We start from the raw sequence: 19,045 nt of genomic DNA on the forward strand, positions 1-19,045 counted from the left end.
CCCCAAAACCGGATCTTTATAAAATAGTAGGTGAGGTTTGCATAACGCTGCAACCTTAAATGATAAAATTAAGGTGCACCTCTAAACTTTGTTATTGATGCAATTTTCGTATCAAAATAGTACTAGGATGACACAAGAATCTATCTTTATATTTAATTATAAAATTTTAAACTCAAAAAATAATTCAAATCAAACATATCTATAAATACATGAAAATCTTGAAAATGGACGGTTTAAACAATATGTTGCAACATGTACTTGAAATCTTTTTTTTTCTCACATGTTCATGCATCTCAATGTCAATATGATAAATTAGATAGTTTTCTAACTATCAAAATATTTTTGAGATGCACCGTCATTCTACAATATAAGGTGTCAATCTTATATATAACTTTTTCCTAAAATAGTATTTTGCTGGCACTTTATCTGCCGGTATGTCACTAGAGACAGAGGGGGTGAGGAGAGATCAATAGTATTGCCATGTCCCACACTATTAAATAAGGAAAAGTTTTATGTGAGTCAATAGACGGAACCATTATGTTATGCAAAGTGCACCAGACTAGAATAACTTTTGGTTGGTGCAAAAAAATAAAAAAGAGGAGGGTCCGGTTTTAATACGGCTGCATATATAGAAATGCGGGTCTCTTAATAAGTATATTTTTTAGATGGATTTAAGACTTAATTTTTAAGGGCATATAATTTCTAACATCGAGATCATGAATATGAAAAAAGAAATAAATTTTAAAAATTAAAAAATAATATTTCTAATAAAAAAATATTTGGATCGTTAGTTTCTATTGTTTTTAAATAAAACACCTACTTGCATCTATCTCTAAAATAGATGCTTTACACGTTCTGGACCGTATATGTAGAAATGCGGTCCAACCTACATGAAACAACTTTTAAAAAAAAAAATCCAAAAAAAATATATTTACAATTTTAAAAATTTATTCATGATCACCATGGCTTGAATCATGAATCTCTAGAAATTTCGATCAAAAAATAGGTTTTAGAGGGAAAATGCTACATATAACTCGGTTGACTCACTGAAGCCCTCTTCATTAAACTAGGCGGACCACCAGCGTGGCTTCTTCGTTGTCTAATCATGACATACAACCCTTGGGAATGGAGAACACCGTTGCTAAAAAGACAGACAACGTTTGTCCAACTACCAACCTTCTATATCAAACTTTTCCCCCTTTTTATGATTTCATAAACGCCCGTACGGTGTATCCGGGCCCAAAAAGCAATCCATCTGCCCTTCTCTGTCTAGACTCTCTCTCCTCTACCCTTCTCTCTCTAGACTCTCTCTCCTCTCTCTACTCTACCCTTCTCTCTACTCTATCCTTCTCTCTAGACTTTTCTATCCTTTACCCTTCTCTCTAGACTCTCTCTCTTCTCTATCCTTCTCTCTCTTGACTCTCCTCCTGTCGGCTCTGTCCTCTACCCTTCTCTCTCTAGACTCTCTCTTCACTCTAACCTTCTCTCTCTTGACTCTCTCTCCTCTGCCCTTCGCTCTCTTGACTCTCTCTCGTCTTGTCGCCTTCGAATCTACTAAACCAACCATGCACTCGTGGAGTAGCTAGTCGTTGGCGTTGCTCGAAGCATGAGCTTTTCGCTTCTCCCGCCGCCCCTCTCTCTCTCTAGAAATCTGGTGCACACGTGAACTCCTATCTCGAGAAATACCTCCGCTTCTTCTTCACACCGTACCTCTCTCTGCTTAATCTTCTCTCCCCCAAACCTACATCTCACTTTCTCTCTCTAGATACCAGAGTTTAGTTCCCTTTCTCCCCTCTTTCTCTCTCTAGACACCAGAGTTTAGTTCCCTTTCTCCCCTCTTTCTCTCTCTCTGTCTCAATCTTGCATTTCATCATTCTTACAAGGACTGCCTGATCTCTTTCACTTCACAGGTAGAGCCAGTTTTCCTTCATTTTCAAACCCTTTTCCCGTTTCCAGAGCCACCATTCCCTCTGTCTCTCTTCATGTTTTGTTTCCTCAGAAAGCTACACAAAATGGAATCGACATGGCCCCATTCTCTGCAATTCCTCCTCTTTTTCTCACTTCTCTTTTCCATGGCCTTCTCCAAATCAGTCATAGAGCCCTGCAACTCATCAACCTCCTGCAACTCCCTTCTCTCTTATCTCCTCCCCTCTGATATGAAACTCGCAGAAATCTCCACCAAATTCAACATCAACCCAATTGAGCTAGTGGGTTCAAATAATTTAGATCAACAGACCTCCCAAACTCTTATTCTCTCTGCAAAAACCACCATTAAGATCCCTATTCAATGTCCCTGTATAAATGGTATTCGCCAGTCTGTATCGACACTTTACACTGTTCAACCAATCGATACAATCGAGAGCATTTGTACTGGTTTTGGAAACCTGGTTAGTCCTGACCAGATAAAAGCAGCCAATGACTTGGACAATTCGTCTAGTTCTCTAGAGAGTGGACAGTCTCTGAAAATCCCATTACCCTGCACCTGCTTCAATAACACTGATAATGGGGTCACTGCTTTGTATTTATCTTATGTTGTTAGAGAAGGGGACAGTTTGGATAGCATTGCTGGAGCTTACGGGACTACAGTTACAGATCTTGTGGGTGTGAACAAATTGGGGAGCCCTTCTATTGATCCTGGTGATATACTTGCTATTCCAATCTCAGGTGGGCTTTTTGTTTCTTGAGAAATCTAAGCTCTTCTATATGGATGTTTTCCACTCAATTAGGAGAGAGAGAGGGATTTTCTTAGTATTATTGGATTGCTGGTGCTCTTTTTATGTTCTGTTATCTGATAATTAGCTTAATTTTTTAACTCAAGAATAATTAGTTGGGAGAATGCATTTAGCTTAAAATTGGCACTGGAGACCAAACTTTGAAATGGGAATGTGTGTGTGTGTGAGAGAGAGAGAGAGAGAGAGAGAGAGAGAGAGAGAGAGAGAGAGAGAGAGAGAGAGAGAGAGAGAGAGAGAGAGAGAGAGAGAGAGATTCTTAGTATTATTGGATTGGTGGTCCTCTTTTTATGTTCTACTCTATGATAATTAGTTTAATTTTTCATTCAATAATAACTAGTTGGGTGAATACATTTAGCTTAAAATCGGCACTAGAAACCAAACTTTGAAATGGGAATGACAGCCAGACATCTAGTCATTGGCTGTTATCCCCTGCATTTCAGCCTGATTTTTAAATTAATTTTTATTACATTGCATGTTAGTATGGTTTTCTGTTTGTTTTTATCAGCTTTGGATGGAAATTGGAACTTCGGCAAAAAAGACTCTAAATCATAGCACTATACCTATTCCTCTCTCAGTCCTGGCCAATGCTCGAGCAGAAATCTGAATTATTGGACCTTATTTTTTCCCATATAGCTTAGCACTTAACTGAAGACACTAATCATAGTTTTGTATTATTTTCTTTTTTGAAATTGTTCATTATTATTTCCTTCTTTTTTCTTTTGATATACTATATTTGTCAAATTTACTATGGAAAGTAAACAACTAGCTTGATTGTTTGCAATGGTTCTTCCAACAAATTTCACGAACAAGCTCGAGTCGTTGCTTCATCCCATAATTTGCTGTGTGTCATTCCAACTCCCTAACTTCTTGGACTCCATTGAAAAATATATGGGTCAGAAAACACCTGTGAAAAACAAAAAGTATGCTTATTAGTGAGGAGAAGCTATGTTCTGGATCAGCTATTACTGCAATTTTTAACACATGTGTTATCAATAGTTGTTTTTCCCATAAGAAAAGGTGCTTACACTTGATGTGGAACTTAAACAGAGGCCGAAGTACAATTATTGCCACAAAATTCATGATCCAAGTACAACATGACATCATGGATTGAGTTCAACCAACGGATAGTCTTTACAGAAATTTAATTCTTCAGTACGTTCGGATTATAGTTCATTAGGTGCTTTTAGCAAAAAGCAGCACCTGAAGAGCATGTAAATATGAAAAAAAGCACATCATGGATGGATCCAATTGGAGACATGAAATTTTTGACCGTTTCCAAATTTGATGCTGAAATAAAGTCCTGGTTTTTTATATTCTGGGTTAACTCGTTGTGCGTTGTTTCTCTCACTTTGGGTGTATAGGAGTAAACCCTTGAAGGTGAAGTCGTGTACATTTAATAAAGCCACAATTAGGGATTGATTTGCACAACTCAATCATCTTGATATGATTTACTGATTATGTGATTTGGAACATTATTAATACAGCATTAGCTTCTTTAAGTTGTACAATTTAGATTTTCACCTGCCAAAGCAGATTTTAGGTTAAATTTGGCTTTACAAAAATGTGAGAAATCATAATATCTGTGGAGTTGAATCCTATAGTGAACTTTTTTTATTTTGATATTATTGAAGTCAATATTTTTTGGGAAACCTGGATGCTTCTCTACTTAGTACAATATTTTAAATCTTCTTTTTTCTTTTCCTTTTTGTTATTCCTTCAATCCTTGTAACATTTTCCATGGCCTCAAAAAGGTCAAGCTTAGCAAACCAGTTTCCTTTTTGTTTCTGCCCTGTCTAGTCCAAGGTAGTGGCTCTTCCTCTCCTATATGTATCCCTTTTTAGGGCCTTTCCTTGGGGACTTTTGAATATACTTCGCGATGTGGTATAGAGAGAAAAAGAGACGAATTCTATCTTCTTGGATCAACTCTAATTACAATAGTGAAACCCTAATAGGGATTATATGCAATGTTTACAACATAAAACAAAGTTCATGTATATGAAATTACATATATATAAATATTATGCAATGATACTTATTACCCTCTCAAGCTGATGTGGGCATTAGTGGAGCTTCAACTTGTCCATAAGAAAATCAGAACACTTCCATGTCATTGATTTGGTAAAAATATCAGCGTTATGTTTTGCAGAACAAACATAAGGAAGAGATAATGTGCCATCAAGATAGAGATCGTGGACATAGTGACGATCCATATTTTTATGTTTTATTCACTCAATAAAAACCAGATTAGTGGCAATCTTAATTGCTCTCTGATTAAAGGTTTAGGATTAGAAATGGAGATACCAAAGTCACCATGAAGAATTTTATTAAAGAAAAAAGTCATCAAGGAAATAATGTGTTAGTCGGCCTTGGTGCTGGATTTGGATGCAGTTTCTTGTTTCTTACTATTCTACTAGATCCATGATGAACAAGGGATACATTAGAGCATGTAAAAAAGCAACATGTATCTGGATTACCTACCTAATCGGCTTCCACATATGTCGTGAGATCTAATGATGATGTGCATGAAAAGGATAGTCCTCGATTGGATGTTCCTCAAACATAATGCAATATTTGTGATCGGTTGAGAGATAGAGTTGTACAGATGGACAATATATGCAATATTTGGGTGTGTCAAGGTGAGATCATTGTTCGTAAAATTGCCCGATCTAACCGTTAACTGCCTGGTTCCGGTTTTGGGTGGTTAGGGTGATCAACTGGTATTTAAAAAAAAAATTCAAAAAAATGTATATAAATTCTCAAAAATAAGGAATTTGATTTGTAATGCATTTTTAAATATTCTTCACATTAAAAATTGTTTTGGTTATTAATACTCACTTTCATATTTTCCCATCCTTTTTAGAAAATTTAAAAAATAGCCCTTGGAAAATATAAAATGGGTTAAAATCCATTTTTTTCATTAGTTTTCAACTTCATTTGAATGTGCTTTGTTTTAATCATTCTTTATATGCTTTTCATAGTTTAGTAGATTTTTTTTATGTTTTTCAACACTTTTTTGACTGCATGGGACTTGCCCGGTTAGGGCGGTTGAATCGGCCAGTTTACCGGTTACGCCGGTTAAACCACTTCCAGGACAATGTCCGGTTGACCATTCCGGTTCGATTTTGCGCATATTGGGCGAGATAGATGTGGGAGCCTACAAGTTTGCAATACATTGTTGGGGTCAAGAAGAGGATCTCCAACATCTATAGAAAGTGTGACATTGAGGTCCATTGAGTATCAACAATCTTGGCATCAGTTAATCGAGCACTTGAAACAAGATCAAGTGCACACTTCTATTGATGGATATAAATACCATGTTTAGAGCAAGTAATCTCGAGGCCAAGGAAATGGGAAACTTCCCCAAGGTCCTCATTTGAAACTTTTCATGCAATCACAGCTTTCCATCTGTGATGGGGTTGAAATCATTTCCAGATATGTGAATATCATCAATAAATACTAGAAAAGTAAATATGAAAAAATCTGGAGTGATCATTCAAAGCAAATTACCACATCATGTTTTTTTGTTCTCTTGAAACGTTGCATGATCATGTTTGCTTTGAATGAAGCCAGTTGTAAGAACAATAGTCCCAAAGGATTCGATGAACCAATTTAAGACCATAAATTGCCTTATGAAGTGGACATGCTAAATATGGTTCTTGATTAGCATATGTGGGTGGTTGAAAACTTTAAACTTCCTCTTAGAGGTATTCATTAGATAAATCGTTTTTTGACATCCGTTTGCCATACACACCAGTCACGGATTAATTGCTAGTGCAAGAAGAGTACGAATAGTGATGATCTTGGCAATTGGAGCAAGAGTTCATTCATAGTCAATTCCATGTTCTTGGGCATATACTTGAGCAAGTGACCGTTCCTTATGACCGTCGAAGGTTCCATCAGCTTATAACTCAACCTTATAAACCCTGACATACTTTTTTGGGGCAATATAACCAAATCCTAAGTGTGGTTTTCGTGTAAAGCTATAAATACCTTGTTCATAGCAGTATGCCACCATTATCGTTTAGATGCCTGAGAATAAGAGGATGGCTCATGAAAATAAGGACTAGTATTAGTTGCTGGAGAAAATGTGGGATAAGCTAACCACTAGGAAGTTAAAACGATTAGGTGGAACTGGCTTGTGAAGAGCACTCTGATGTTGCAAGGGGACTGGAGGAGGATCAACAATTGGAGGTGGTATATAATCAACAATTGAAAAAGGGGGCCAACTAGAGTTAGTTACAAGAGGAAGAAAATCTTTTTTGATGGATAGGAGGAAGAGAATCTGGACTATTACAACAATGAAATCTATAATCCTGGGAACTACAAATATCAATTTCAAGGACGATTTAAAAATCAGGTGCATGCGTGGGTGCAATGGGGTGTGAACTGTGTTGATGAAATGGTATACGCTTGGAAAAGGTAAAATGCTGTGAGATTCTTAAACAATTAATAAAAGGATTACAACATCGATACCTCTTTTGTTTGGTTGCATAGCCCATGAATATGCATTTGACAGACCTACATGTTCATCTCTTGCAAGAGACGTGAGTAGGGAAGGTGAGACATTGTGCAAAATGGGCGTAGGAAGAAGATTGACATGGTAGACAACAATGGAAATTTCTTCAGCCCACATTGTTTTTGAGGAATGGGAGTTTATGAGAAGAAAATGAGTAGTTTAAATAATATATCAATTTTTTCTTTGACAAACCCGTTTTGCGTGGAGGCATCAGGGCAAGAATGGTAATGAACAATACCATTTACAAGAAGATATGCACAGAAGTCTAGAGATAATGGGGCAAGGGAATAGTTAGATACAATGTTTAGAAAATCAACTCAGCCAAGGTACTTGGGCCTTGGCTGAGGCGATTTACTCGGGCAAGTCCGAGTAACTCACCTGAGTCCAGCTCACGTTTTTTAAAGAAAATGATTATAAAAACATGATATATATAATTAGCAAGTCGTTTTTTCATTGAAAAAGCTAATGGCTAGTGAATTAGGCCGCCTGAGATAAAGTTGCCCATTTGTAGGAGGTGTAGAGTTCGAATCCTGGGGGGCCACTTTTTCTTTTTGGCACTCTCTTCATAAAATAATATGACAGCTTTCAAAAAGTGATGGCCATTGGGGGAATTCGAACTCTAATCCCGCTACCATATATTTGTCAAGGCTAACCACAAAGCCTTTCAAATGTAAATGATTAAAATTTGCCGCATTAATACAAATAAACTTTGCAAATATTTTGTACAACCAACTTGCCCAAAACTCACCGCGCCCATAGGGTGAGGCCGAGTCACTCAGCCGAGTCCGAGTGGCCTTGACCGAGTCTCAGAACGCTGGTTAGATAGGAGAATACCATTTGCATATGATACACTATTATCAGGCAAGAATGCTGATGAATAATACAATTAGCAAGAAAATATGTCATTTTCCTCATCTAGCTAAATAAGCTAATCAAATTCTCTCTAATATGTTGGGCATTGTAGGTAAGGACACCCTAACTCTCAAAAAATGGTTTTCTATTGTTTCCCTCATAAAAAGGTTGATAAGAATATCTTTTGTAATTCAATCTCAAAAAAAAAAAGAAAAGAATATTTTTTGTGAGAGTTGCAAGTTGGCAAAACACTTGGGTCCACCTTTCCCCCTTGGCAATAATAAAAGTATCAATCTTTTCTTTTTAGTGCATTATGACATTTGAGGGTCTGCTCCTATTCTTTCAATTAGCGGTTCTTTGACCTTTATTGATGATTTCTCCAAGTATACATTGGTTTTTTATTTTATTTTTTTATTTAAGTATACATTGGTTTATTTTCTCAAACACAAGTGTGTTTAGTGCCTTGAAAGAAATGTTTTGGGACTTGGCTGAGGCTACTCAGACTCGGCCGAGTAATTTGGTCTTGCCCCATGGGCGAGGCAAGTTTTGGGCAGTAGGTTGCACAACATATTTGTAAAGTTTTTATATATTAGTGAAGCAAATTTTAGTCATTTATGTTTGAATGGCTATGTGGTTAGCCTTGACGAATAAGTCCCAGCGGGATTGGAGTTCGAATCTCCCTAGTGACAGTCACTTTTTGAAAAAGTAGCCTCACATGAATCGAACTCTACTCCTCCTACAAAGAGGCAACTTTATGTTAGGCAGCTTAACCCACATGTCATTGGCTGTTTGATTGAAAAGCAGCCCAATAATTATATATATCACGTTTTTATGTTCATTTTCTTTTAAAAAAAATGAGCTCGACTCGGGTGAGTTACTCGTACTCGCCTTGGATTTTTATGTTCATTTTCTTTTAAAATAGTGAGCTCGAGTTGGGCGAGTTATTCATACTATCCTCGGACAAGGCTCTAGTACCTTGGCCGAGTCGATTTTCTAAACACTACTTTAAAGACTTCCATAATAGGATCCAAATCAGCTTGAGAAAACATTGTAGAGAGAAATGTAGAGGTTGTTTGATTTGAGAATGTGGGAGCACACCATGATGTGGTTTCTCTCGCAAGGTTTCAAAGACCCAAGATTAAATTTTAAAGAAAATGGAATAAAAATTTATTCAGGAAGTCACCTTCACAAGAAATATGATGATTTGTGAGCAACAATGGACCAAGGGTCAAATCTTCAATGCTCGGATACCATGATAGACTTGGAGAGGCAGGGAGGTGTACAAAGAGAAAGAGAGGAATGAGATCTTCTTGGATCAATTCTCATTACAAGAATGAAACCCTAATAGGGTTTCACATATAACTTATGTTTTTTGTTTAGACAAACTATCTGTTATGTAATGACAACACAAGTCAAAGTGTGTGTATATAAATATTATACATATTACTTTTTGCATCTCTGGGGATTGGGAAACCTGAGAGAGAGAGAGAGAGAGAGAGAGAGAGAGAGAGAGAGAGAGAGAGAGAGAGAGAGAGAGAGAGAGAGTAAGTGTTTTGTTGGAGGGATTAAAGGCTCAATCTACATGCTCAGAAGGAGCTGTGAACTGGTTTTTGATGATGTTGATTTTAATCTTTGTCTCCCTTTTAAATGTTTAGGCTATATATGCTCTAGAGAAGTTATCAACTTATGTTCGTTGAGTCGACCTTCTTTTGTGTCCCATCTGACCTTTGGTTCTATCAAATCATATTGTCCTTATCCCTCATGGCTTTGAGTCAGGGAGAGGTGAATGGTAATGAAATCTATCTCTGCAGCTCTTTGTTGGTTCTTTCAAAGGGTTCACTTTCTCTATTCATTTCTTTTTATACTCGGTACAGTAGTGCTTAGCTTGGGGTTAGACCATGAGTTTATTACAGTGCTTTTAATCTAAATGAGATTTGCTTGACCTAGCTAAGTTATATGGTTATGTGCATCCCAAATCTCGTCAGATAATAGAATTTTTTGGTTCCAGGAATCTTTCTGTGAGATCAGTGATTTCACACATCAAAGGATCCTGTAACATGATTATTGAGTTGTTCTAAAGGCCTGCTCCATTATCTAGGACCTCTGTCTGTCATAGATGTGAGTTCATTTGCTAAATTATTTCGTTATATAATTCCAACAATGTTACTCATATTCAATGTATCAATTGATCAATATCTTATTCTAGTTTTAGTCTTTCTGTAATGCTCACTTTATGTTCTTTCAGATTTTCTTTTTTATAATTAGGCTTGTATCTGGGTTCTTTCCCCAATAATTTGTGGGTCTTATGTTCTGTTCATGGGATCAGCTGAACAACCCATGACTGCAGTTTGGAATTTTATTTGGGAAAGAATTAAATCATTGGCTTCAGTGAAGTATTTTCATTGATTATTCATCCCCTCCTTGTCTGGGATATTCTCACAAGAAGATTTGCTCTACACGTACTAAGATTCTTAGAAGGCCTATTTATGTACAGAGACCTTATCATCCTCTGGTTCGTTGCATAGTGGCTTCCTTATTATCCACTAACTGGTAATGATCATCATCATTTTCTTATGAAAAATTTGAAAATTTATCAAAGTTGATTAAGCCCAACTGGATAAAATTTGCCCCAAAAGCCAAAAAACAGTTCTAGTTCAGATCTCATAATTTCTGGACCCATGTTCTAGATTCGTAGTGAATATTCTTTCTATAACACATATATCTTGATACCTGTTCATAGGTACACATATTTGATTATATGATCCATCTCAATGCACTCCCACCAGATGTGAACCATGGTTACTAGGATTTCCAACCAAGGGGTCAATTTCTCTCTATAATATCGCTCTTATGCTCCAGGTAATGGAACCTTGTTTCTCTGATTTTTAAACTTTGGAATCTCGATTTTTTTTCTCTCAAAAAAAAAAAAAAATCTTGATCCTTCCTATTAGGGTTCTAGATACTGAGTGGGGTCTAGATTCGCTGGCATTTTTGTATGTTCTAGCTATATGGTATGGTTTCCCGGTGTGGGATAGTATAGTAGTTTAGTAAAGCAGATAGCAGTATAGTATAGTTTAACTGTGTTGTATGGTATAGTATATTGTATATATAGCATAGTAGTATACACTATACTATTGCGTATTTTATATATTTGTGTTTAGTAAATTTAGATATTATAGCATATAGTATAGTAGGATAGTATAGCAATATATTATTGTATAGCAGTGTATTGTAATATAGTACAACAATATATTATTGTATAGTAGTACATACTATTATACTAAATATAGAATAGTATAGTAAGATATTTTATATAGCATAGTATTGTAATATTGTATAATGGCATATTATTGTACAACAATGTGGTGTAGTATAGTATATACTAGTATACTGATTAAGTTGCGCACTTAGGGGCCTTACTTTAACCAGAAGACCCCGATCCCGTATAATTTGCATTCGATACCGAATTAATTTTAGATTGATTTTGCCCACCTGTTAGGATCAGTATTTCAAAAAGCGCTAGGTGGCACTTAGGCGGTCGTGGGGGTCCAGGCCGCCCAGCGTCTAGGCGGGTGCCCATAACCTGGGCGGCCCAGTTGAAAGAAATTGAGGAATTGAGGAGAAATAATCCATATTTAATATTTCCATGAATGAGGAATTGAGGAGAAGTCGAGAGGAGAGTTTTGATAATCCATAAGACTTATTCTTATACAATGCTAAAACAGTAAAACTATACAAGCATATACTGATAGTCTGATACACACAAAAGCTAGATAGTAGAAACTAGAAAGTAGAAACTAAAAATAAGAAAAAGAAAATATACAAAAATTCGTAAATATACAGTCTAGGACACAATAGTCAACTCTCAACAATTAACACCCAGAGTTAAGCACTCAAGTGTCTTCAACTCTTCATTCTTCAGTCATCGTCATCATCATCATCATCTGAAGGAGTAGGGTAAGCCTCATCATATGCATCAGATTTGAGGCCATCATCATCAGAGTCATTTCTCACTTCAACATAACGCTCGTCCTCTGAATCTGCCTCTTCCTCCTCTTCTTCTACCTCTCTCTTACTATGTGCAGATGAGGCCTTAGGAGTCTTGGCTGTTCTACCATTTTTTGTCTTTTTGTGCTTCCCTAAACTCAAATATGGTATAATCTCCTCTCTGGTAGTCTCAGGAACATTTTTACGCGGGGCAACATCCCCTTTAATACCGGCAAGGTGTTTTTTGAACCAGTAAATACCCCCATTAGTATCCTTTCCACAATAATTACATTTAATACGATTTTTGTCATTTAGATTCAGATTATAACTATACTTCCAACCCGGATCACTACTTCTAAAAGAACCTGGAGAAGATATTTCCATAGAACAAGGATCATTTTTATCCTTTTCTGGTTCTTCTAAATTCAGATATTGTCTAATCTCATCTCGAATAGTTTGAGGAACCTTTTTATAAGAAGCCACATTCCCTTTAATACCGGCTAGGTGTTTCTTGAATCGGTTAATACTTCCATTGGTATCTTTTTCACAAAAATTATACCTTATACAATTTTAATCGTTTGGTTTCGGGTTATGACCTTACTTCCAACCCGGATCACTTCTTCTAGTAGAACAAAAAATAGACCCATTCAAATGACAAGGATTTTGTTCCTGTTTTTGTTTTACATAACTCATATATTGCTTAATCTTCTCTCTGATAGCTTCAGGAACATTTTTACAAGGGGCAACATCGCCCTTAATACCGGCAAGATGTTTTTTAAACCGGTTTATGCCCCATTTTGTATCTTTTTCATAATAATTGCATCTTATACAATTTTTGTCATTCGGATTTGGGTTATAACCATATTTCCAACCCAGATCTCCATTTCGACTAGATACAGAAGAAGACATCTTAAAATAAAACAAGCAATCTAAAAAATAAAGTTTTGCACTTGCTTTAATTGCTCGAACTCCAACTTCCACCTCTGAGATGTTTTCTGTTGCTAAAATATTAAAAAACACCCTCTAATAGGATTAAAAAATTTCAAAACTTCAAAACTTTGAGAAACACTTCGATCCAATAAAAATCTCAAAATCTAGTGTTTTTGAGGTTTCTCTCGCAAAAATGGGTTCTTGTGGGTTTAGGTTTCAAATAAATGTAAAAACCATCCTTAAAAGTATTAATTTTTTTTAAAAACTCAATACAACCTTAAAAAAAAAAATACATTTCCTTCCTTGGGCGGCCGCCCAGGGTTGGGCGTTGGGTGCCTGCCCAGTGGCCACAGCCTAGTTTTGACGCCTAGGCTTGGGCGATGCGCCCCAGGCCTTCTGGACCGCCTAGGCGGCCACCTAGACATTGGGCGGTCCGCATTTTGAAGCAGTGGTTAGGATCAAAATCCCTGGATTGCAAGGTTTATGGACCGTGATCCCTACTATAGAGAGCTTCTTGCTGGTCATACTCCTATAGTCCGGATCCCAATTCTAGATCTGATTCGATCCTTATCCTAGTAACTATGATAGCAATCGGTGGCCTCTTCATCTATGATCCTATTTTATGGCCTAGTAATTCTTGCTTTACTTGAAGACATATGTGATATTATGTCTTTGACACTTAGGGCTACTGGATTCTCTCAAATTTTCTTAAGTCAAAATAGGCTATGTATCAAAGTGCATAAGCCTTAGATATTTTGGGTCTGGATTAAGGGCTGGGCAGAATATTATATATATATAAATTTTTAACATCTTTTACAGGAAGGAGTTCTCAATTTTGGATTTCAAGTCCTCTCACAGAAGAAATAAATTAAAGCAATTCCTACCTTTAATTAGGGGAATGTAAGAGAAACCCAATAAACACTAGGCACCCAAAGGGTCACGTCACCATCTCGAAGTGGCTCTTCCCCTCACAAAGTACATTGCTATAAATATCTGATTGTGAAGATGTGCACATTCGGTGCCCATAATAGTCTTCATTGGGTTTCTCTACCATTTCCCCTAAAATTTATGTCCTTACTACTGGGCAGTTTTGTGTCTTTTGACTTCGAAGAGTTCTCTAATGAAAAATCAGTTATCTAGATGTATCTTTTGAAACGTATGTCCCACATTTATTCTCCACTCAAAGAAAAGCCATTTTAGTTTGTGTTCCATGAGGTGCTTTCATCTCTATACTATATAGTTAGTAGCACTTAAAAAAAATTATTCTGCATTGTCAATATAGAAAGTTGCCTGAAGATGGGGATGGTATAACGTCTGACATATTCACATGAGCCATGTCCTAGAACTGTTGGTCAACTATGAACTATTGCAATTTAATTGTTAGAAGCAAGCAATGAAGAGGCATTTACTGTTTGAAGCACCACCTTTCAAGATCCAATATAAACACATCCTTTTAAATATCAATATTATATACCCAAGGAAGTTTTAGTTCCTAACTTATTCAACTTAAAGAATAAGTTCTCTTACATCTAATTTGAAATGATCTGCTTACAGAATTTTCAAGTTATTGCTATCTTGCAGCACTTTTGGAAATTGATCATATTCGAGATTGGTTTATGTTTGTGATGTATATGTTATGATGTCATTAAAAACGTGATCTACTGAAGTTTGATTTTATTTTATGAATGTTTTCATCAAAAAAATTTGTTTTGAGTGTGATTTATCAATAGTCTTAACCTTTTATCACAGTTTCTGTAATTTTTTATTTTTCATTTTTTGATTAATCAATCTGTTGCCTTTTTGCTTCAAATGCCTGTTGTTAAGCAATAAGCACTATAAAATATTATCAAACATAATTCAAAATGATACCACTAGAATCTTATCAAAACTTGCAAAAATGAAGGAAAATGGAAAGGGAAAATGCTGGCATAGGCCCACTAGCTCACAGCTACATATGAGCCCAACGGTCCGGATTCAATATGGGCCAATCCAATGATCACGAATACATTTCGTAATTTAATTTTAATTTTTTTCTATAAATCCAAATCACTTGAAATTTTGGGCGTGTGTTTTTTAAAAATAGGAGAATCTAATAAAAAATATAAAAACATTCATTTGCAAAAAATAAATTGGCCAAAATACCCCTGAAAGTTTTCAAGGGTATGTTTTGTTAATGTATATTTTAAGAATTTTTTTTTAAAATATTTTTATTTGGTGCGTTTTGATGAGAAGAATAGACTCCTAAAATTTCATGTGTTTTGGATTTGTAGAAAAAATATTAAAATTAAAATACGAAATGAGGTCGTGACTGTTAGATCGGCTTTGATTGAATCTTGGCCATTGAGCTCATAAGTATAAGCTAATGGGCTTATGACAGCATTTCCCAATGGCAAGTATGATGGATTGCACAATGTTTTATGTAGTTTCTTTTCCTAAAAGGGTCCATCAACCATTATTGAGATATATTCTATCCCTCCATATGTTCAGCTTGTTCGTCAGCCAACATGAACCTATATAATGATAGTCTTCTTGTGCCAAATGGGGGCTATGCATTGACAGCTGGTAATTGCATCTTTTGTAGTTGCGGACCAAGAAATTTAAGGTAAGAATAATAACTATTCATTTCAGCTTTGGGGTTGATCCATATTCCTAGTTTAATTGTTATGTTTTTCACATGTATGATATAAATCAGTCTTCACTGTGTACCATCTGCTCTATCTGCCTCGTGCCCGAATCTTCAATGCAAGGGGAACAATCTTTTTATCGGAGATGTAGAAGAGGAGCTAATGGGAACTGGCTGTAATGTGACGACATGTTTATATCGTGGTTATGTCAACCACAAGGTTCTTAGCAGGTAAAACATTATAGGGAGACACATACTGTATACAAATAAGAGTCCAAAATTAAAATCTATTTTTCACTATAAGAAAAGTGGGACTTGCATGTAAAGTATAAAATATATGGGATTATTTTCAGATTTCGAAAATAAGAAGGGATTTGTCTGTCGATTTCCCTTCTCTTTTTAAAGTTATCATTCGTGTGTGATCACTTCTAGAGGGGTATGCATTCATAATTTGCTATTTAGCCCACATTTTTTGCTATTTCCATCAAACATGTGGAGAAAAACCACAGGCTTCTAGAACTTCAGCCATGTTTGGGTGGGACTACTGAATATGTGGCTTCAAATAGCAATCTGACCAAACATAAAGAAAAGGTAAAACACACCCAAAATAACCAAAAACTAAAATAAAATTATGTCAGCATTTTATCTTTCAACAGTGAACTATGTAACATATGGTATTTGTTTATGACAAATATTGGAGAACTGAATAAACTTTTGAATTATAATGCATATTATTTTCTTATGAAAAGAATTTGGAGAATTGATTAAAATCTTGACTGGTGGCAGTTTGTCAAACACTTATCGAGCCCAATGTACCAGTAACCATAGTAATCCTTTGTCGCCATCCTTACCTCCAAGTTCAATTGGCATTCCATCAGTGCATGTGCTTCCTTCGCTTGCACCAGCTGCTGCTGCTCCATTTGCAGGGCATGGTTTTGGTTCGGGGCCAACAGCTGTTCAAATTGCTAGCTCTGCTACTGTGTCTACTAGGACATCTAACTCTGCTCCTTTTATTCTCGTTTTTCTTTTGGCATTAATGCTTGTGTTTATTCCTTTTGACCCAAATGTATATTCATGAAGGTTTTCATTTTTGTTCCGTGCAAGTCATTCTTTTTGGTAGTTATTTCGCCATGATTACTTTAAGTATACTAATTGAGCTAGACACACAGGTTGCCCTGCAAATGTTAGAAATGGGAGGTCTCACTAATCTTTGATGAAAGGTTCCTTGGTCCATATTCAGTCTGTTATTGCTCGAAGTCTTGGTCCATATTCAGTCAGTTATTGCTGGATGTCCTTTCATGCGTGTTTCTTTCCATGTTTACTAATGGCGTGCTTCTGGCTAGTTAGGTTTGGGAATGGGACCTAGCTAATCCTATCGTTCTTTATATTCATCTCCCTTTTTTTCCATTTCTTGTTTTTTTTTCCCGAGAATGCCTCAATGTGGGGGTGATAATGACTTTCGATTGAAGTACAGAAGAATCTTTTTATTGTGACTTTTGCAGTTTCAAGGTCCCGAAGTCCCATTAACTTTGGACCTAAGGTTTGAAGTCAAGTCACAAAGTATGACTTCAAACTTTGAAGGTCCAAGTGCTATATGGAGTTCAATGACTGAACTGGGGGCTTTTGGAAAAAGATAACAAAATAAGAAGAAAAAAAGGATTGACATAGGATACAAAAGAGAAAAATATCATTCTGACCCCTACAAATTGCACATATTTCAATCTCCCATCTTTTATCTTTTATTAAGCAACCTTAAGAAGTTTATAAATATTTCGTTCCGCCCTCCCAAATGTCTATACCATCTTATTTTATTTTATTTTTAATCCTCTTTAAGTGCCCCCCACTAATTCTCAAATGATAGTCATTTCTCTTACTTCATTTTTTTTTTCTTTTTCGAGACCCATAAATCTAACTCTTTGTGCCCCTCTTATCTCTTTGCATGGCCTCCGGTAGCAGCGTGGAGTACGTTGGTGGTTGGTGGTGATTCATGTGTTTCTGTGATTCATCAAAATATAAAGATATATGGATTTTGAAAAATAAAAAGTAAAGAACGAAGAAAACGTGACACTTAATGAGAGATGCGGGTAGAATAAAATATTGTTAAACTTATTAGTGCCCCTTGCTAGGAATAAAAGATAGTGGGCTACATTGAAATAAGTGAGATTTATAAGGGTCATAACGATATTTTCCTTAAAAAATTAGGAGAATCTATTGTAGCGGATATTCAAGTGAACATGAGCAGAAATTTCAAAAAAAAGAAAAAGAAAAAAAAAGTTAACATGAGCCGAAAATTAAAAAAAAAATAAAAATAAAAAGTGCCCATCAATCCGTTAGGACAAGTTTCATGACATGTGTCGATGCGGTTCATACTGCAGATATTATGGTTGTATATGCAGGGGCTCTTTTCCTTGATATGCAGGTTCATCTTGAGCTGAAGTTTACTACAGTAAACCCGTCATACTCGGGATGGGGAAAACTTTGTTAGAAACATATTTTCCACCGTCCCCATTAAGGTGGAACTTGGCAATAACGTGTCAAGCTGCGTCCAAAGTGGCCCTTGAACTAGGCAATAACATGTCATATGTTTGGTTCGAGGTATTTTAGCAAATTGTGATTGGGACCACGAAAGTTGTTTTTTAGGGCAGGAGCTCTTCGCGAGATGTTAACAGCTTTTATATTATTTTTTTAGAAATTTATGCTAATATCCCCTGAAACTAGCATTATTAAAAAAGTCGGCCCCAATTTTTTTATTTTATTTTATGTGTTTTTTGTTTGTTTTTTTGTTTCTAAATTTTCTAAAGTGACAAAACCATTAATGACTTTGCATTTTGAAGATTCAAAATTAGTCTCCTATATACAAAGTCAAATACGATTTAGGATCTTCAAAACCCAAATCATATTTGACTTTGGACCTTGAAAAGTTGAAGTCACATTTGACTTTGAATTTTGAAGGCACATTTGACATTTTACATACGGGACCATATATTCAAGATATGAGTAAAAAATGATTTCAGCTATTCAAGATCTTAAGTCACATTTCACTTTGTGTATATGGTCCAAACTTTGGAGCTTCAAGATGCAAATTCACAAAATGGTTTTGTAACTTCAGATCTTGAAGATCTGAAAGATCCGAAATGATTATATTTTTTAAATAAAAACAAGATAAGTGCGTAAAATTGAAAAATTGGAAAGAATTTTTTAATAGCGCTAATTTGGGGATACTAGCATAAATTTCTCTTTCTTTAAAATATATTAGAAGCAACTAAAAGCTTAGAGAAATAAATTTCAACACAATGCTATTACTTTGGTTGCCTTAACTTGTGCCTATTATATAAGCTTCACACAACAGTTAATAAACCACCTCTATGGACCCACTTCCTATTCTCAATCAACTACCATTAATCT

At 35.8% G+C, this 19,045-nt stretch overlaps 1 protein-coding gene across 2 annotated transcripts; it reads left to right on the forward strand.

Moving 5' to 3' along the window:
• The first annotated feature begins 1,232 nt into the window (after window positions 1-1,232).
• LOC18435189 (lysM domain-containing GPI-anchored protein 1) lies at window positions 1,233-16,859 on the forward strand. 2 transcript variants are annotated; one of them, XM_006845240.4, is made up of 4 exons: window positions 1,233-2,664; window positions 15,505-15,619; window positions 15,710-15,871; window positions 16,427-16,859. In XM_006845240.4, exons 1-4 carry the CDS (start codon window positions 1,983-1,985, stop codon window positions 16,716-16,718), a joined length of 1,251 nt encoding a protein of 416 aa, XP_006845303.3. In that variant the 5' UTR covers window positions 1,233-1,982; the 3' UTR covers window positions 16,719-16,859. The 2 variants fall into 2 exon arrangements, 1 of the variants encoding a protein (XP_006845303.3); XR_016048202.1 differs by lacking the exon at window positions 15,505-15,619 and having other exon boundaries at window positions 1,322-2,664.
• The last annotated feature ends 2,186 nt before the right edge of the window (window positions 16,860-19,045 follow it).

The sequence above is a fragment of the Amborella trichopoda genome, chromosome 13, assembly GCF_054954075.1.
Source record: "Amborella trichopoda isolate Santa Cruz 75 chromosome 13, AtrichopodaSantaCruz75HAP2 v2.0, whole genome shotgun sequence".
In the NCBI taxonomy this organism is placed as follows: domain Eukaryota; kingdom Viridiplantae; phylum Streptophyta; class Magnoliopsida; order Amborellales; family Amborellaceae; genus Amborella; species Amborella trichopoda.